At 35.4% G+C, this 22,391-nt stretch overlaps 1 protein-coding gene across 2 annotated transcripts in view; it reads left to right on the top strand.

Annotated features, from left to right (window-relative positions):
- The window catches only part of LOC149801463 (carbohydrate sulfotransferase 8-like), a 66,808-nt gene that overhangs the window by 7,013 nt on the left and 37,404 nt on the right, over positions 1 to 22,391 (top strand). The window contains exon 1 of one of the 2 annotated variants that reach the window (XM_089955613.1): positions 18,196 to 18,536. The exons of the other annotated variant lie outside the window; for it this stretch is intronic. Coding sequence (XP_089811739.1) covers positions 18,431 to 18,536 — 106 coding nt within the window. The 5' untranslated portion in view covers positions 18,196 to 18,430. Of the gene's footprint in view, positions 1 to 18,195; positions 18,537 to 22,391 lie in introns of those variants that run through there. 2 annotated transcript variants of the gene reach the window in all.

Raw genomic sequence — 22,391 nt, 5'->3', positions numbered from 1 at the left:
TCCATTGTCTAAAAATAAGTAACAAGAAAGAGCAAAACAAACGAGTTGTGTAAAATTGAAAATATAATTTATTTCCCTAATATGCAAAGGGACAGAATTAAAAATAACTTAGAGTGTTGAATGAATTCCTAAAGTCCTAAATGTTCATTAAATTCCAAAGTTTGCGAGTAATCCTAATGAGTTCAAATGGCATTCGAAATGATAGCCTGCATTGTAATGATGTATCAAAATGCAGAAGAATCACTATGTTATTATCTCAAAATGTCTTTAAATGAATTCACGGTAATCGCGTACAACTATTATATATCCAATATCCTTTAAATAAATATTAGAGCACTGTAATTACAACGAATTATTGAATTAAATAAATGAATCAGTTCTCTCAATATATCTCTTCCAAGATTGATAGTACTACTAAGAATGCTTACTTCTACGAAATAATTATATTACTTACAATACCAATATGCATAATAAATAAACAAGTAGATCTAACAATATCCAGAAAATTCCATATGTTAAGAAATTAGGGAGGGTCCATTTTACGAAACTAATCCATACTGTCATAAAGTCTCGTGATTGCTGTACGTTATGCTATCTGTTCCTTGAGTTTGGCTGTTTACTCAGGTTGCAGATTATTTTCCCAACACCGGCTCCCCTTATTCATCAAATAATCACTAGAATCTAACTAAGCTAAAAACGGAGACCTAAACACAAATAGCATATACCCTATATTTATTACAATAATGTAACTAGTAAATTACTGGTTTCGGTGTCAACACTTCGTAATTTTACCAACAAGATAACTTATGTCAGCTATAGTGTAATCTTAATCATCCCTTTTAAGTTAAAGTTTTTAAATTACAATATATACAATACTTGACATAAAGACAGCAAATTCTTTAAGCAGGTAGGGCTGTGATTTCCTTTTTGAAGCTGAGATATTTTATGTTATTGCATCTCAAGATACTTTTGATTTCGAAGAACATAATGGATAAGATGTCGTGTTGCTTTGATAGAAATCAGAGCAAAAAGTTGATTTCAGCTATTATCAGACGAATTTCTTCCTAACAATAGTGTCAGGCTCCAGACACATTGTTCGTCCCTAATAAGACTGCAGTATACCGTGACACGTATATCGGTGTGTTCAGAAATACCGTGGTACAAAGCATTTCGTGGTACCAAGCTCTATACAAACATACATACATACATACATACAAAGCGAAAATTTAAAATTTAAATATTCAAAATACAAGTGTTTTAATTCTGATTGGGTGGGTGGGTGGTATAAATTCACTTTTCTAATTATTAGAAATACTTTAGTAAAGGACTGGGAACTCTGTCGGTGCATTGAAGTCATTTATATTAACTGTCAGTAGTTATGATAGCTAGAAAATGTGAACAGATGAAGACGAGTTGCTTAATTACCCATTTTCTCACTAAAATAACGAGTTCCTCAAATTATGTGAGGATCAGTTTAGTTAAAAGCCATTACGTCACCTATGACTATAAACATACTCGCTATTAATCCCTTTCTGTACCTCATTTTGGGGACTGAACTGCCTAATTTGCACATAATTATCCATAATGTATTGATTAAGTACTACGGCATCCTAATGAGTTCATTTCCTGTACAATAATGATATTTCTATATTGGGTAATCCGTTATAAACACTGGATGGGTATTGGATTTGCTTTAATTTATCATGCAAGGGATGACATAGTTGGTTGGCATGGCAACCAAATACTGACTATAATTTGTAAAACTAATAAGGTACATATTTTTGCAAAATCAATCATGCTTCGAATTGTCATTACTGAAGGCTGATAAAATAAAGGTTTTCTCATTTTCTGACTTGGATTTTCCAAATTACAAGTAATGTAGATGTAACATATGTTTTGTTTCAATATTGATCGCTTAAAATTAATAAATATTTAAGCTGCATGTTCTGCGTTTATTTATTGTACCCAAATGGCCGTAAATATTTATATCAGAAGACGTGTAATTTGCTGTGTTGGCTTGTAATGACAAATACGAATTATATGTTTACCTAAGTCTGACATTCGAATACTTATGCAATCGTAACAAACCTTACGAACGGTAAACCATCATAATTCATAGTCCAAACCTGCACACTAGGTGGCGCACTCGCTTCTCACGAAACTTCAATACCAACACAAGTTTTAAGCTGTCATTCTGTTTTCTGTCTTTCTTTCGCTTTTTTTTCCCCCGCTTTTTAAAGAATTTGCCAAAATTAGCATAAAATATGTTGACATTCAAAGCATGTGTAAACAAGTCAATCACAGTTAATGTCAGTTTATCATCGTTCCCAGCACAAACAATGGCGAAACGACTGAAAACACCAAATTGTTTTGCAATTTTAGCTTCGAGCCTGATAACTGTTTGTGTTCAGCTCTACTGTCTATAGACAAGAAGAAGAGCTTATGGGATGGTCTTTTGTCTATCTTCCTTCGTCCATCCATCCATTATCATAATTCTGATTTTGTAGACCTCCTAATTATTGTGCCATTGGCATGGACCTTTGCACAAACACATTCATCTCATAGTCTAATTAGTCCTAAATTAAAACGTGCCATTTCTTATGATGCCAACAAGTTAGCTCTTAATTGAAGATGTTTCGATGTTGTTTAATATGGCTGCCACAACGGAGAGCTTGAGCGTTTTGTTATCACTACTTCTTCTGAATGTTTGCCAGTAGCAGCATGTGGTTTTCGCTAATAGACTTTTCATGATGTTTTGTTGATCATAAAAATGGTGGTGCTGATCTGACGTCCAATATGTGGCCATCCTGAAAATTCTTATTTTCGCTACTCCTCTTAAACGGATAGTTATTTTGACTCTCATCACATGAGTTATTATGGTGACTAGTTCGTCCTGAATGAAGACGACTAATCTTCAATATGGGCACTATAATGGCTATCTCAAAATCACTGTCCTCTAAACTCCTCCCGTATGAATGGCTTTACGAACATTGGGTTTTTCACCAACAACCTTTCTTAAGTACAAAAGTAGTACCAGTAGTGTATCCAATTTGGCTGCCAGGACCACTGTCCTAAAATCATTTTGTCTCTAATCATGATGATAAAATGATTCATTACGACACAGGGTTTTCGTGAAAACACTTCTAATGATGTCTACTTAATCCTGAATTATTTATTGTGCCAAGCTGACATCTAGTTTAAACATTGTGCTATCGCTGATGAATACCACAGACGGTTTCAACACTAACCGTTAAAAGGAAGTAATGGTTTCATAATTTAATTACTGGAAATTCTTCTTGACGATTAGATAGTCATCCCTTCAAGGAAATAGTGTCCTGGGTATCAGTGCTGTAAACGGTAAGGTGAATCGTACTTATTTGAATCGAGGCAAGTAGCAGTGTGTAATTTGTTCTTACAACATATTTAACTTGAAAACCATAATACAATTATTTGTTTTAGAAAATGTAAACCGGGGGTGGGTGTGACCTGTTATCCTCGCCCAAAGTGGCTTTTGCCGTAGGGGGATTTTGTTCTACCTTTGTTAGAGGGCTTCTGTCCGGGGGGGGGGGGGGGGCGGGCTTTGGCACGTTGTTTTATGAAATCTCAGGATATAATCGAAAGGCCAAGGCCAGAGCCAACATCCCATTCTTACACAATGTTGTGAAGGATTTCAGAGTAGGAAATTGCACCCGAAACGTTTGTTTGATAACAAAATCAGGTATCAAAAAGACCGGATGGAAGAATATGCCCTGGCCAAATGAAACGCGTTTTAAAGATGCCAATCCATTTTCTTTTTAATTTGAAAGTTAAGTTGATTTTCTTTTTGTCAAAATATTTGTTTTAGGTAATAAAACATGTATTCAATGTTATTGCCAGAAAAGTACCGACTGAGTTAATTGCTTGTCAAACTACCACATAAGGTCAGAAGCAGGTGTATATGTAACTTGATGTGTCAGTTTGTGCTGACAAATATTTCTTAAGATTGACATTTGAATGATACTGCAAAATATTTTTTTCTTAATAGAGTACAATTTGTTTATATATCATTTTTTTATTTTTAAAATTTTATCTAAATCCCATTCCATATTTTTTCATCATTTCTAAGTAGACCAGTACCAAATGTACGAGGCTATAGATGTTCCCGATAAGATCATTAGCAGACGACATTCTGTCCATTTTACCTGGACGATGGGTAACTTGGCAGTTTCACGTAATGCGTTCATTAAAATTTTGAACAAGGCACAATGAAGCAAAATCAACTTAAAAATTACAAATATAGATACCTTATTTTCGTTCTGTATATGTATATATTTTTATAACAGTATCTTAAGATTAAATGAATTTATTTCAACTTTTAACGGCCAACATGGCACACATTGTGAAAATCTTGGTATCGTTTTAGATCCAAAATAGAAAACCTTGTCAACATGGAGATTCCACCAGAAGATTTCTTATGATACCTTGCTGGTTCTAACTGCAGATGGCACCAAACTGAGATCTAATATGGCCACTACAACAGCTAATTTGACAATCTTGTTGTTGTAGAAGAATATCAAAATTTCAACTGCTTGGCTGACCGGAAATGTATCCGTGATAGATGGACAGGCAGCCAGTCAATATAAATAATGAATCTTTCAACGGGGAGGGTCAAGATTAGCTCGGTACACAGACAGAGCAAAGTCCTGCTCTTGTATGCATATGGCCGATGGAAAAACTCTTGTATAGTCCAGACTTCTGAGAAAAGTGACCACTTGTTTTCTCTGTGATTTAAAACTTCCAATATTTAGTTCTTCCTAGCGAATCAATGTGGCGTATCAAACGATGTCCTTTTCTATATAACGTATTTCATATCAATGCATTCTTTGACATGCACAATGAATAATAAATGTCAATGAAGAAGTGAAATTGATTGCTAATGATATTGATTGATTTATATTAATAACGACCGGTATTGAATATAAATCGAAACCACTGAAAACACACACACAAAAACACACACACACACACACACACACATATATATATATATATATATATATATATATATATATATATATATATATATATATATATATATATATATATATATATATTCCGTGAGACGGCGGTTCTTACTGTAATTTTCACGGGGTTCTTCCTCCACCAATTATACTATCCTCTACAAGTCTTTGATTACTAACAGCAATTGAAACAAAAAATAAAAGAAAAGAAGAAACAAAGATGAAAAACACCACCACCTCCACCACCCCAAAAAAGAAAAAACAGCAACCAGAAATGCAATTATAATCAGGCTAATGATTGCAGAAACCTTATCAGTTTGGTTCATGGATGATCGATGTGCGTTCCATTTCGTGTAAGTTTTAAGTGTTCTCGATCCTCAACCGAATCAAAACAAAACAAAAACAATATTATCTTCCACCAGTATAATTGTCAGTTACTAATGCCATCGAATTTACAGCGTGGAGAATCTTGTCCGAGTTGCGTCAAAGCACGCTCCATCCTCATCGAAAGAGCATACGTCATACTGAGCGCATGTTACGGGTACAAAAGTTGCAAACGTAACATCCAACGCAAAATAGATTCCTGACCAGTTTTAAATGTTCACCCAAGCTAGAGCTCAAGACGACTGTATGGAACGCTAGAGCTGTCTTAAGATGAGAATTTTTATTATATGATGTGAAGTTTGCACATCATATAAGTACAAATGCACAGCATATAAAGAAGTTTGCACATCATATAAGTACAAAAACACAGCATATAAAGAAGTTTGCACATCATATAATACAAATTCTCATCTTAAGGCAGCTCTGGCGTTCCATACAACTGCCCTTTACACAGAACAGATTGGTAGTTTTACAACAGGGCTATAGTTTATCAAAACTACAGAATGGGGCCAAAGTCAGGGTTCATTAACAATATAAATTCTTACTTTTACAGTGATGACAAATACAGACTCCAAGCCCTATGGGTCAGAATCTTTATCAGTATCAGATTGTGAACTATGTAGAATTTGTTTCTAACATTACCTTATCTGCCTGCTTAAAATCCTTTCAACTAAAACTACCATATACACCTATGTCTCTTGCCTTAATGATAATCGATATTTATACAATGAATTGGAGGGAAATATTGAGCATTAATATGACGACAACAGCGCACTAGAAATGGCGTGCTAAGTAGACAACATGCCATCCTAGTGGACTCAGAGTTGTTTCTGTCCTCAAGGATTACAGTGTGGTTGCTGAACTTAATGATTGGTATCCAGTGACCGATCATATTTCAGAATAATTAAACAAATGAATTAAATGCGGTCTTTATTTTTTTCAGTATATTTCCAGAATAATCCATACCAGTAAATTTGCAGATATCCCTGGTCTAGTGAATTAGCTTGTCTATTTTACCGCAGTAGTTTTTTTTGTGGTCTTTTTTATGCCTAGGCAAAGCAGGATGACCCAGTTTCAACAGTGCACTCGTACGCCATAGTCTATTTCCGCAAATGTCTAAATAAAGAGAGCTGCATTGAGATAAGCTTTAAATATAGACAGGACCTGTATTTTGTTTCTGCTAATTCCCTGAAACAACCGTGCTCTACACATTAGAATTGCTCATCTTACAGTTGCAGATTATTTCATGTGGACATTTTCTACATCTCAATTATTATTATTATTAAGTTCACGAAAAGTTGAGGCTTTTACGATTTTATTTTGTATATGACATGATATTCGCAAATTCGTGACGAGCATTTGACCTGAATGTACGACAGTCTTCCATTAAATTGAGTGATGCCGTCAATCTTTACCAGCGGTAGTAATGGTCGGCGGTCCATTGGCACTGGCGCGTGTTAGCGTAGTTCTTGTTGTTGTGGGGTTCAACGCCATTTTTCAGCACACGATAAATGGTGGAGGAAGAACCCAGAAAACCCCCGGGAAGAACCAACGACCCACGAGAAGCTACTGGCAAGCTTTCTCACGTACCCACGTTAGCCGAATCCGAGACTCGAACCCACGCAGACAGCAATGAGATGGCAGTGATCTGGAACAGTGAGCGCTTTAGACTACTCGACCACTGTTAGTGTTGTATGTATATAACATAAAAAATTGTCTGGTCTTAAGCTTAACACAAATACTTCATCTAAGCTAGTTCTAGCTTGAGTAACGCGAATGTTTTCTTGAGATACAGGTAAGCATACAGAAAACTTTTAAGAAATGTTACTCTGCTATCGGAGACGGGATAAGGCAAGTTTTAACTCATACTGAATTTTCATTGGTCGAAAGCGCATTGGCCTATACCGGAAATTAACATGTCTGCCTTATCACTCTTTAAGATGAAAGTCGCAATGTAAAACAGTAATTCAGACAAGTCGGTAACGTCTTCTGTTAAATTACTCTTAAATCTTTGGGAATTGACATCCTTTTGGCTTATATATTTCCTTTTTCGTACTGGCACTAGATATTTGGATCTGAAAAAAAATAATCTCCATTTCAGTACTTAATGACAAAATAACTTTCACAACGCTGTGTGTGTATGGGTATGAATGTGTGTGTATCGGTGTGTATGTGTGTGTATCGGTGTGTATGTGTGATTTGGACTTTTAACTTAGCATTAACAATTTTTTCATTCATATCGCTACGATGTCTGCAATGTTGCAGTTTTATAATGATGTATAGCACTGGGACATCATGCCACAGACATGTAGCATCGTGTCCCACCCAATCATATTATTCTGATACCAGGCCGTCCAGTCCTAACACTAACTTCTTAATGCTGAGTGCCAAGCAGTACAATTTGTGATAAGTCTTTGGTATGACTCGGCCGGGGTTCGAACTCCCGACCACCCGTATCAGAGGCGGACGCTCTAACCACGTAGCTTTCAGAGCGGTATTCATAACTCTGTACGCACCTATTTATTCACTATGTTCAAACTCGACGCTACGTTGGTTAATGAAAGCATGGTGGTGTTCTCACTTCGCAAAAGGTCAGGTAAAATTGTTATGTTAACCCCATCAGTCTGCATGTCTAACACTGTTATTAACTTAGTTAGCATACGTTCCCGTATAAAAGTCGAACCGAAATTGACTTAAATTTCAGAAAGAAAAAAAAAACAAACAGACAACGAGGATGATGCAGAGGTTCAGTGATCGGTGCGGGAAATAGCGTTGTATTCAACGTCATCAAAGGAGCGATTTTTGTGCTTTCAGAACACCTTATGCTCTGCTGTGTACATATAATAAAACTTCGAGTGTCCGAACTACTTGTCATGCATCTGGCACGAAGTCAACAATCTTTTTTTATTATTATTATTATTTTTTTTATCGACCCCATACGATACCTTTGGCTTACTTAACCCTGATGTCCGATAGATTCTTCATTTCTTTAACAGGTTTTCCTTTGGTTATTCACCCAAGAGGTTTCAACAGATACACGTGTAGCATTGATATACTTGTTTTGTAGCTTAGGTGCGATCTATGAATCAGCTTGACTCGGCGTTGTAAAAGAAGGATGTGTGATGTGATGTGATTTGGATTTTTAACGTAGCATTAACAATTTTTCAGTCATATCGCTACGATGTTTGCAGTGTGGCAGTTTATAGTGATGTCTAGCAGTGGGGCATCATGCCGCATACATGTAGCATGATGTCCCACCCAGTCACATTATCCTGACACCGGACCGACCAGTCCTAACACTAACTTCTTCATGCTGAGCGCCAAGCGAGGCAGCTGTTAGTATCATTTTTGTAAGTCTTTGGTATGACTCGGCCGGGGATCGAACCCACGACCTCCCGCATCCGAGGCGGACGCTCCAACCACTAGATTACACTGGAGCGGTGTAAAGGAAGGAAGTAATCAGCGAACTAAAACGGAGATCCTATCTTCCCCAAAACAAAGCCTTGACTATACATTATATATAAGTTATACGACTATCATTGGTGGCATTCAGCCTCCCTAGCAGTTGGTTTATTTAGGATTTGTCCAGAGTGTTATCAATTCCTTTGAGTAATGGGCAACATGTTATGTATTTATGTGTGTCTTAGTTTTAACTGACATGTCAATCATTTTAATTAAAAAAGGAGTGTTGAGCCTGGACCCTACATATATCGCATGATAACCCCTGTTGTTTTCGCATACATATCAAGGTTAGCCCAACTATGTCCTTGTCCGGATGCAAACACTTTTAGGACACACGGTACTAATTATACGGAAGAACTGTGAACCAGTCTAGAAATGGGTGAAGAAATGATAGAGTATTTACATGTTTGGTGGTCCATAATTGGTTAATAATGAAAATTAAAATTTTAGGAAAAATATCTTTTGAGAGCTTGTCCTATATGTAATGTAAAAAAAATATTGACAAATTTCTACTGATGCAATTTTAGCATTTTTACAGGCTTGACTCAGGAGTACTCAATACTGAAAGTAGCACCTGATTCATTTGGTGCAGAATCAATAACACCAGTTTCATGCACATGTATGTAAACAAATTGCCGCGGGTCATATGGTGTTCTCCACACATAAGCTTGCACCAAGGTTAGATGTGCACGAAAAATTATAGGTGTCATTATCAGCACCCATAAATTTTAAGTTATTGAATTTTGAATATGACAGTGTTTCCATATGTTTACCATTGGAGTGGAATTAGTACCGTGAGTCCGTTAACGTCGAGGTGCTAGAAGCAGTTACTTCCCCTGTACCGAGTTCAATCATACCGCGGAGAGGGCAGGGGAAAGAAAAGACATAGGAACATTTATAACGTGAATGATTTGTAATAATTACTGATAAGCATTCGGAGAAAGAAATTAAATCATAATGTACGAGGCAGACTTCAAAATATTTAAATAACAGTTTTTCTCTTTAAGTGTACCAAGCATAGTTTTCATAGTTAAATCTGACACAGCATATGTACTTAATATGACGCAGCATCAACTTCAGTTAGATTACAATGATCCATATTATTATACAGCTATAATAAAAAGAAATCATACAATTCTGATTCAGTTAATCTGAGAAGTATAAACATGCTCGTTGTTAAAAACATTGCTCCACCTACTAATTCAAACACGTATTTATCATATCGTTTCTGAAGCAAAGTCTCGATCCCAGTACAAATGTAGGCCATTTCCCTGTGTGATAATTTTTGGAAAACGTAGTGTTTTAAACAGCTTCTGCATAATTCATAATAGTTGGCATCCATGCCATATATATATATATATATATATATATATATATATATATATATATATATATATATATATATATATATATATATATATATATATATAACACTTGCCTCGAATCCAACAGGTGGTGTGCTCTGCTTCATTTCCGATTATTGATATTTCAGTGTCTTGGTACTATTATGTAATTACGGCAGGTGTGCATGGCATACATCTGTTGTTCGTGTCTTGGTGTAGGTATGTAATTAAGGGAGATGTACATGTCTCACATCTGTTCAAAGAACAACACAGGCTTGGAACACGTAATTCACAAATGTACCCTATCCTTAAATAATAAACAATAATGGCTGAAAACACCACATGACAGCCTTAAATTAAAACGTTCGACACAAAGGCATATTTACGAACCTGTTCTCTGCTACGTAAGCTTAACAGGACCGATGGGCGAAATGCAGCAATACATTGAAAGCTGAACCATGTATTAGAAGAAAAGAAATATTTGAATGTGAGCTGATAATTAAAAGAAATAATAATAATAATAATAATAATAATATAATTTTACTTGTCTCCGAAGATTCGCTACTTATTCATTACTCCATTCTGACGTAACAAACTCAGAGAGTTTTATTAGTTGCCAGTTCGTAGTCTAGGTGTCAGATCAAATATTGCACTGATACGCACAATATATTTATCTCGCGGTATGAATTCCAATGCAGAGTTCTGACCCATCTGTGGAGTATATAGGGCCTGATGCATTCTCACCGAGAATTCAATGCGCATCTCTCCAATTACCTACAATAAAGCAAGAATGTCTCTTTTACCCAGAAGCAATGTAGAACATCGACCACATTGTAATTATACAGCAACAGAACTTAAAGAAAGTTATGTAAATATTCCGTACGGACCTGATCTACCGTAAAAAAGTATCGACAGTCAGTTATGTATGTATTTCAGGGAAGACATAGAAGTGACGGATCAAAGTTGTAGTCTTGTTTAACCTGGTCACAAAATATTGAATTATTTGTATTTAAAAAAAAAAAAAAAAACTCCAGAAAGAACAACAAAATAAACCTAGGCATTTATCACAAGAAATTGGGGTCTCACAGACCAGGCAGGCTGCAGTGTTCTGTGTTCTACACGTTGTCATGGAAACTATGACTCATCTGTATGTTAGTCACACTTAACGAATTCTCAAGAGAGAATCATTACAGTCGAAAGTAAAACATGACTACATGTTGTACACATTGCGCTCGTTACAGCCATGACTCATGCGTCTGTTGGTATCCGAACTTTATCAACGCCCGACGTGCATCACAAACCTGTAAAGTACCTTATCTGGTTCTTATTACCGAAGACCTTATGATTTATACATATATGTTCCGTTGGGAATTATCTGGAGGTAACCTGTTATTTAGTTTTCTAAATCAGTGTGATACACTAACCAATTTGAATTCAACCTTACGAACTGGAAATGGCAGGAAGAGGAGACTTTTTCTAAAGAAACATGGACCATTAATTCACTTACTATCTATCCCAAGTCAGTCGTAATCAGTATACCTCTCATTCAGAATCTGGTTCTAAAATACTTTTTAAAGTAAAGAGTTTACATGTAGTAATTCTTTACATATTCACCGCTTAAACACCCAACCAGATATACTCACATATACTGTATTCAATAACCGTCAGCAATTCCTAATGATAATACTTAAGATCACTCATTGTCCTCAGGCGATTGACGGCTTCCGTTGTATGTGTTCCGGGTCTTTAAACAAGGCCATAGAACGTCAAAATTATCGACCTATATTAATTTTAACCCAACGTATCTAAATAATTTTTTAAGATACTAAATATTCATACATTTACTAGATCCTGAATTTTTGCTGATAAAAACCCTCTAGGCATACATAATCGACAATATTTCGCTTCACTGGTTTGATTAAGGCAACAGAGTGTTTCTTTTGCCAGTGCTATACATTTTTTGCAAAAATGTAAAAACAAATTGGATCCTTCAAAGTTGTATTTTTTTTTAGCTCATTGCATATTCTCCCTTTCATTAATGGTTTAGTTCTTCATATGAATGCCCCTGAAACTTACATGTTATCGGCGATACATTCCCATCATTTTGACAAAATCTTCGACATGACGTTGATGATGTGGATGGTATAATAATGTGGTTTGTGGTGATTACTGACAGGTAATTATCATAGAAAAATCGAATCAAGCGTTCATGTTCTGCAGTATTATCCGAGATAGCCCAAATTGAACAGATTGTCTTCATTTGTGATAGAATCTATACTACAAATGTTTGATAAAACTTGATTTTTGCCTGCACCATATACTAATCGTAATAAGATAAAGTCAGACATCGAGCCGCTAGAACTATTTCAATATATTCTTTATTTTATAGTGTTTGCCCTTTAATTAATTACCAAAATACTTTAAAGCAATTATGACATATAAATCTTTTCTTAACTTGACTCCGCAATTTATCAATAAACACTTAATGTCAATTCCCAATATCCATTCACACAATCTTCTACAGGCCATTAGGATCTCTACTTTTAGTTTGTTAAAATCCACAATGATTATCTGTAAGACAAAGTATGTACATATTCCGTTGAGTGTTGTGGAATATAATTCTAAGTTATATCAAACCAAACCCATTACTCTCTTTATTAAAGTGCGTACTTCACAAATTTCTTCCTTGTGATTGCGACGTAGCCCGAACAAATTGAGACGCCTAACTTGGATACCCCAGTACTTTCACATATCTCAAACTTACACGTATAGCTTTAATTGGTTTTATCTAATGCTGACGGCAAGAAAACGTGTTCAAGTACTTTACACAAGCTAAGAGAGTCTTTACTGTATTTGTTTCCTTTGTTATTTTTGAGTCTCACTTGTTCATTCGGACCAGTGCATGGTAAAACAATTTGCCAAAAAGCAGGCTCTACTTTTCCGAATAATTTTCATTCAATTAAAAAGACTAAAATAAATTCATGTGGATCTACCTGACTGAATAAGTTGTATGTAAATTTTAGCTGCCCAACTCAAGCTATGGTTGCATTGACAAAATATATTGTCTACAAAAACAAAGTGAATGTATTGTCAAAATAAAATGCATACAAAGACAAAGTGAATTTAAATTATAATGAAGGAAGGGTTCAAACTGCTTACCTTATATTTTCCGTCTTCGTTGGATTAGGGCATATGTTGTAACTAATGGATTGCATGCTTACATGGAAAGTATGGTAAAGCATCAAAGGAAGCGTCCGGCTACATGTTTAATAAAATACTTTCACTTAACAGAATCTCCTTATAACCTCGTATGCAGCAGGTCAACAAACGACATACTGATATCCTAATTTTCTAAATGGCTCATTTCTGCCAGTAGAGAAAAACGTGTTTCCTATCATCAACGATACCTTTTTGATTTCTCAATAATAATTCGTCTAGAAGTTCATTCATTTGTTTGTAAGTGATTGCAGCATCTGATATCACACCAACGACCGCTTTCAGTCTATATTATAAGACTTAGGCCTGGCAGAGATGATCGAAGTTAAAGTGTAACGAAGTTAAAGTATAAAACTACATAGAGGCTAATGTTGCAAGTTAGAGATAATTGTTCTGTTATATTGTCTCTAATTTCATCAGCAGTTTCAACTTCTAAAGTCTATGATAAGTGCTGCCAAAATCCAATTAATTAGTACACATTGAGATACGTTATTACTGTCTGCATTAACGTCCAGGACAGATTGTGGCCTGTGAAACAATCAATTTATAACATCTGTTGAATAGCGCGACTGAGCATTGCGTGTGCTGTAACGATTCTGTTCGCGTCTCTTTGACTACAAAGGCAGCATATTACCAAATTATGAATTCAAAGGAGAAAAATATCAGATACTGTTCAATCGTAGCAATTGTGCGTACACCATTTCCTTTTAGGTTCTAAACTTTGGTCTCTATCTTTGATTACAAAATCAGCTTACAGAAACACTTACACTGCAAACTTAAAATGCCCTTTTCACAATTACATATTATTTACATGAATAAACTAGAAAAATTAATGGTCAGTGTTCTAAAGATCAAACTAATTAATTAATTATTGTTCATTATTGCAATAGAACACAAAGTTTTAAATTCAAAATGCACACGAATTGACGTTAATTATTTTGCGGTAATCGTTTACTATTCCTCCGCAGTCAAATGAAAATAATAAAAATTTCAATAGACGAATATAAATTTATTTGAAAGAAAGTTAAGGGTGTTCATATGGCACGCATGCAAGGAGTTTCTTTTGGCAGACCAGTTGTTTGGTTTTTTTAAAGGACCGAGGAAACATTTTTGGCCAATGGTATATTGATGATACAGATGGAAATGTTCTAGCGAAAACATTGATGTTCTACATTTGTAAGAAATCACGATAAGTTTGAAGTATCGTCAGGCGAAGGTTTCTAGGTCTTACAGATCTTGTGGTATTTTCCTTTTGGGTATTTGGTCCAACAGATGATACATTAACTCATCTAATATGATATACAGACTTGCTTTCAGCAACAGTCCTGATTGCTTGTTGTTTGTCATCTGGCAGCAGTGGCGTCGCTAGGGGGGTGCGAGGGGTGCGGACCGCACAGGGTGACACCATCTCAGAGGGGTGACACCAAAATGAAAAATTGCAAATTTTACAGAGCACGCACTGCTTGGTCTAGTCGGATTTCATAAGCGGATAACCGATCATAGTTAAATACATGACTAGCAGGCACAGCAGTGGCGTCGCTAGGGGGATGCGGGGGGTGCGGACTGCACCGGGTGACACCATCAGAGGGGGTGACACCAAAATGACATTACTAAGGATTCTGTATGGTCTGTTACGGAAGGAGGACCATGGGGGTGACACCATGAGCTACCGCACTGGGTGACACCAACCCGAGTGACGCCACTGTCTGGCAGCTTTACTGAATCAAAGTACCACTTAGTAGGGACATGGCGACTGCTGCTGCTTGACATAATGCAGTCTGTTGGCCTGAATATTTATTGCTTGCCGAGAGTCATTAACTTGATTACTGGTGCTGTATACAGATTTCTGGATATTATTTTCTATGTCTGAAATGTGTAATGCGCGAAGAATGGCTATTGTTACTGTCCAAGTGGTAGTGTTAACACGGAGGCGGTCATCATATCAAAACAGATGAAGTTTTACTGAATAATCAATTTGCGCATCTTTTTTCCTCAAAAAAATGGATCAATAGAATTATGTTGCTGGGCATATTAGCAAACACACGAAAGTTATGAATCACCGTTAAGCGATTTCATCAAATCTGACGGGTCATGGTTCTATGTGATTTTTTTTTTATTTTGCAAACAGTTACTCGATTGTCACTGTCTGTAATTCTGTCACCTGTATTGGATCGCTAACGCATCGGCGCCCTATATGCGCACGAACTTGTCGGTGGTTTTAAATTTAAATAAGCTAAATAATGAAGTTAGTTATTGGCCATTAGAATTGTTGGTTTGCCTACAGTAATACATCCAACATACACTTTACCACTAATTTAAAAAAAACATATATATAATTTTTTTTAAAATTAACATTCCTAACGCTATGTTCTTTGAGCATAATGCCGGCAAAAATCTGGCATATGTCAATACGGTAATGATGCATGTAGATATGGAAAATTTCTAAATACTGCAGCATCAGCTAATTTTGTATACACTACTTGGTAGTTTGAATTACTTTACGTTCTGGTAGCGTCTTACATTATAAGCTTCTCAGATGAGGGTTGATATAAGTTTATCGTTTCCGCTATCATACATTAGCAGCCGCAGGTTTTTGGAAACTAGGTCACATCTAAAATTATATAGTAATTGTAATTTATACTTTCTTTCACGACCGCTCCCGTGGCATATTGGTTAGAGCGTCCGCCTCGGATGCGAGAGGTCGTGCGTTCGATCCCTGGCCGAGTCATACCAGTACCATTATAAAAATGGTACTAAAAGCTGCCTCGCTTGGCGCTCACCTTTAAGAGGTTAGTTTTAGGACTGGTCAAGATAATGTGACTGGGTGGGACATCATGTTACATGTCTGCGGCATGATGCCCCAGTGCTAGACATCACTATAAACTGCCACACTGCAGACATCGTAGAGATATGACTGAAAAATTGTTAAAGCTACATTAAAAATCAAAATCACACACACACACACACACACACACACACACACATTTTCATCCACATATGACTAATTACACCCAATATGATTGGTTTACGATATTGGTTTACGATATCATAATTATAGTTTATTCTAGATTTTGGTATCCTTTTTGTACATTGTAGCATACTGATTGCAAACTTCAGTCAGTTACTTGTTTGGAAAACAAAAACGCTGGAAAAAAGTACGATAATGATGGTTTCCCTCACTTGAAAAAATGTAACATATTGTCCAGGTAAAAACAATACCATTTGTTGCATAAAATGTTATACTCATTGCATATCGGTATTTGATTATGCATTTGTATTATTCATTTTTATATTATTTGATTGTTTAAATAATCCTAGATCCAGAAAGAAGAGTTATTCTTGCCCTCAACATAAACATTCTTCAGGAAAAACTGAATGAATTGTATATATATATATATATATATATATATATATATATATATATATATATATATATATATATATATATATATATATATATATATATATATATATATATATATATATATATATGTGTGTGTGTGTGTGTGTGTGTGTGTGTGTGTGTGTGTGTGTATTCACTGGAGATGTTACTTTTTCCAGAAAATAGTTTGACCTTGACTGTTTTAGTAAATACCAAGTGTTGATCTAGATCCTGATATTGATTCAAAATTAGTGTCAACCACGGAAATAAGTTCTATTTTTATTTTAAAATGATTGATTGTTGTCTAGGTCATGCTGGGACTACGTGTTTAAGATGTAAACAATTTTTTAAAATTGTATTTCTTAGAGTAATATGATTGGTTTTCGTCAGGACCACATGAGTGTACGTGATCTTTAACAAGTACATGATTTCTACGAAGTTCTGGAACATGATCACGTGACCCCCTATTTGCGTTTAAGAATATGATATGACCTTTGTTTTGGAGAGATATTCTCAGTGTTAGTTGGGATGTTACACTGGAAGTTGTATGTTGTGCTGTTTGGAGTCAAATTACTTGGCTTCAAAAGGATTAATTCTTTTTTCCTCGAAAATACGTGTGCTCATATGAAATTTCTGAGCAAAGAGAGCTCTTATAAAGATTTATTCAGATTTCCAAAACTGGAGTGGTATTTCTTGTTTCTACAAGGAACTGTAGACTCCAACACTACAGATTACAGCATACGGCATCGTCTTCCATCTTGGATTCTTCGTCGGGATTCGAACTTGAAATCATTAGAACATGTTGCTATTAGGACTTCTAAAATTTTATTCGTGGATTATTCTTCGATTATTTTTGGATTTGTTTCTATAAAACCGTAAGTTCATATTTTTTCATTTTTACAGAATTTTTCCAGGGCAATAAATTATTGTAATTTTACAAAGCTCGTTGTTTTCACTTTTTCTTGTGTTACTGTTTATTCGAGCCTAAACACGTAATATAAGAATATGCACACACACACACACACACACACACACACACACACACACATATGCTGCAGGGAATGGAGAGTAAACGTCTGTAACAACGAAATCGAAATATTGGTTATTAGGAGAAGACAATACCATGGTCATTATTTTCTGATTTTTTTCTTCTTTTTGGATGCCTGAAACTTGTTTAGAAGCACAGACGTTTTTCCGTGCGGGGAGAAAATGAATACAATTCTGAACAAGAAAAAATGCTTAGATTAGCAGAACTGTGTGACCTATTTGACAAGGTGATGATAACAGAACCTGAAGCATCATGCTCAGTTCGAGTCGACTGAATCACGTTTGTCATTAGATACACGTTTCACAAAAGACTGACTCCGCGGCTGCAGACGTTATCCCATTGTTTCGCTATCGTGTGACGTATGTGTGCAATTCTTTTTTGGAATGGCAATGCTTTTCTCCTGTTTGCCTTCTCGTTCATGAAAGTCAGTTATTAATTTAACCAATAACTGCGCTCAGTTTTTAAAAAAAGAGGTTGAGTCATTAAGTGGAGACTTTAAAGTAAGCTAGCTACTTGACGTCGGCAAGAGACTAGCGGGCTGGCGTGTAATTTGAGCACCACCATCAAATTATGTGCGGGGTTCTGTGCAGGCAATATGGCTAGATGTATGAAAACTGCCAACTGTGTTGCTATTCTAACTTTGGGCCAGATGATAGTTGTTTTTATCTTTATTGGAGTACGATGGCAAACTGCAGACCACGGTAAGATGAATTAGATTTTTTTCTTCTCCTCGCTAATATTGTGATTGCTGAGTTTTCTTTGTTTTCCTATTAAGCTCTACATGTGTGATAACCCCTCAAATAGACAAGTCACTTTTTTCCAGATTCACTTTCTAGCTTTAGCTGTGGTTGGATTAAAAGGCTCTAACCTTCGTTTCTTCGTTTTCCGCGACATACCTACAGATAAGAATCGTTATAAATCGACTGAACAAGAATAAATTGTTCTTTTTTTCTTGCTCTAACATGATCTCTACACAACAGTTTAGACTGCCTTGACTATTTTAATGTAGACACATGTTATGCGTAATTGTAGCAGCTTCCTAACCCAATTTTGCAGTGTCGAACGTGTTACTCGAGTAATAGTCCTTTGGTAGGATTGGCGAATCCAGGCAAATGATGGGGGTTACGTAGAACATTATACGGTGTTTTCTGAAGGAATAGACTCATTCGCATTCCCTTCCCACCCTTCTAAGCCATCTCTTATGGAACGGCATAAAGGGAAAGAAGAATGAGCTGTATCCGCCACCCCCACCCCACCACCACCGCAACGCCCTCCCCCTCCCATCTCTTAAAGAAAGTACTGTATAACCCGCAAGGCATTCAATTAAATATATCACTTGTGTGGCCACTCTATATAGGAAAACTGGGCCATTAATTAAAACTGGGACTTGCCTCACTGGTAGCGGAAGAGAACTGGTAAAAGCGGAAAATAGTTTTACAAACGGAAATGTTACGAAGACGCAATATATAATTTATACATTAATCCAAAAAGAATGAAAAATGTGTTGCCTGCCAGTATTTTTACAGCGATTTACTCCTGATGGCGTGTAGTTTCGCTGCATTTACGCCGAAGCAATTTTCATCTTAAACAAAATCGTTTGTACAAAATATTTGAAAATTTGCACGTGTCTGCGAGACAGAAACGCATAAATAAATGCCCCGGAAACGTCCCAGATCGGAAACGAAAAAAGTTGGCTACGCGGACATTACCCGCTTGGCAGTATCTAAGAAAGCACAAAATGAAAATTGAAATTCATCTCCAATTTACCATTATATTTGCATTGCCAGTTTCAATCATGTCATTCATGTTTTCCTCACTTTTTTTCAATGAAACACTAAAGCCTGTATGATTAACTTTATATCACTTTTCTCATCAAGTAATGTTTTGGAAATTAGAAAATGAGAAGTTATATTTCAACTCAAATATTCCAAAGTATATATTAGGCCCCATATAGTACGATTGGTCTGCTCCTGAGTTTCCTGTCATGAAAATCCTGTTTTTTTTGTTTGGGGTGTGTGTGTGTTCTTGATCTGTTTGGTTTTTGCTATTATCATTCATTTCCAAGACATAGCGTGAATAATAATAATAATAATAATAATAATAATAATAATCTTTAACGAGGATAAGCACCTGGTCCTGAGAGACTCATCTGCCATATGGGCTTCAATTTTGCAAAATGTTATATATATATATATATATATATATATATATATATATATATATATATATATATATATATATATATATATATATATATATGTATGTATGTATGTATGTATATATATATATATATATATATATATATATATATATATATATATATATATATATATATATATATATATATATATATATATATATTTCACTTGCACATTCAAGTATCCTCGCACACGTTCTCTCACGGATTTAAAATGAATTATTATGTGTAATTATATTGGTCAACAGATGCATAAACAATTTACTATACACAAGTATACACATTTCAGCATATCCAAAGTCCTGTACACATCCATTGAATAAAACATGCAGACATTATTGCTGGACACAATGATAAAGTTCTCTATTGGAAGACCTTTAGTATATCACCCAGCTGATCAAGAATGAATTTCTTTAATGATCTTTTAAACGAAGCAAAGGAACTTTTAAATAACATTAATCTATAATGGCTTTCCTCATGCAAATGATTCGACATTTCCTTGCTATTTTTTAAAGAATCGAAGCATTACGCTTGATCAATAAGGAAAACGCTCATAATGTTTCGAATATGTTTTTAGCACCAGATTGAACAGATGTCGCGTCAATATTGGCCACATTCTATTTCTAATAGAAACTGTGTTTTATAATTACGACGCAAATGCTAAAATGCTTTCTTTCACTTATAAAATTAAACTCAGGTCTCTTCCTTCGATAAAATAATGAAACCTTTGTTCATCATTTGCATTTATGATGTAATTATTGGTGGATATCTATAGTTTGGAGTAGATATAAAGAAATATTTCGCTCGTTAAGTGTAAACAGTGTTGTGTCACGAGTGGCAAATAAGGAAATATTTCGCTCGTGAAGAAGAAACGTTGTATCGCCACGAGTGAAATACTTTCTTATACCTACTTAAAAAAACGTAGATTTTCTTTTCTATTAAAACCATTTAAGGAAAACACGATTTTTGTTCATAATGCGATTAACGAATGCATATCTACATCGATTTTAAAAAATCCGAAATATTTATAATAATGTTAGGACAGCGAATTTTTTTTTTTGGGGGGGGGTGGCGCAAATTTATTGCAAACATACTATGCTTCAAGCTGTGTATTGTGGTAATTAATGACTGTTTTCATACGAAAATCAATTTATTTTTATTATTGTGAACGCTTTAATTGCGCTGATTGGCGGTTTGGCGGTAGGGTATTGATAGAAACATTGCAGCGCGGTAGTATTTGACAGATTTCAGAGTGACGTTTTAAGCAAACGATTTGAGTGGATGTCAATTTACCTATAAGAATTTGTATTTTATTTTGTTTCTTTATACATTTGTGAACTTTGGGATCTTGGCAAGCTTGCGGTGTTGTTCGGTAGCAAACTTTGTACCCAAATGTCGATTTTCTGTTTGTTTCAGTTTGTAAGCAAGCACTCAACTATCCCTGACATCTCCACCTCTTCAAACATGATTATGATTGTGGTAGGAGTTAAAATCGCTACTGATATAATTTTATTGCAATATATAATCAAAATATTTTCCCTAAAATACTTGTATCGTTTTTGTCGTAACATGCATACAATATCGCATGGACGTCACTGAATATCGAACAGAAACAGGTCCTGTAAGTTCGGTCGTTTTTGTTGGGGGGGGGATTGTCTTTCAATGCATTTTATGGCCCCTCCTCATTATTTACATAAATGTACACTAGAGAGTCTACAATCTTGACTTAAGATCTGTTCTTCCTAAGAGGGGGAGAGAGGGAGGGAGAGAGAGAGAAGTAATGCAGAAGAAATCAAATACACCAAAATGTGCCAATACAATTTTTAATAACATACATAAGTCCAGATATATTTCCTGAACGGGCGAAGAAAGTAGTTCCAAAAGTGCTATAAAGACTTTTTGCGCTGAAAGTGGTATCGCCATTGTATCTATATCAATTTACTCCCACTAACAGATGTCAGTATCTCATTATGAAGTATTTCTTTTCTATTAATGATATTTGTACCTTACGTCGTCCGAGATACTCCACGATAGCCTATATGTCTTCAATCAATTATAATTAAAAGAAAATTAATTCCCTTGTATCTGGGCAAATATTTAATTGTTATAAATGCAAAAGAGGGGGAATACAACCGAATCCAGTGCAAGAATGTAACATTGGTAAAGAACTCATATTGGTCGAGGAAAAGGTGTCTCCAGCTGAAAGATGGTGCATAAATGAAAAATTACGAAATTGAAAGAAAGGAACCTCGAGCAAGTAAACTGTTAAAACTCTATTAAACCGAGTCACGATTTGTCATGGTAATCTCCATTATTTTTACGGGCTTATTCCTACCGTGTTATTCTATCCGAGACAGTT

The sequence above is a fragment of the Sinohyriopsis cumingii genome, chromosome 4 (genome assembly GCF_028554795.1).
Source record: "Sinohyriopsis cumingii isolate HCF-2022 chromosome 4, ASM2855479v2, whole genome shotgun sequence".
NCBI lineage: Eukaryota > Metazoa > Mollusca > Bivalvia > Unionida > Unionidae > Sinohyriopsis > Sinohyriopsis cumingii.
This window is presented reverse-complemented; position numbering and strand designations above follow the sequence as displayed.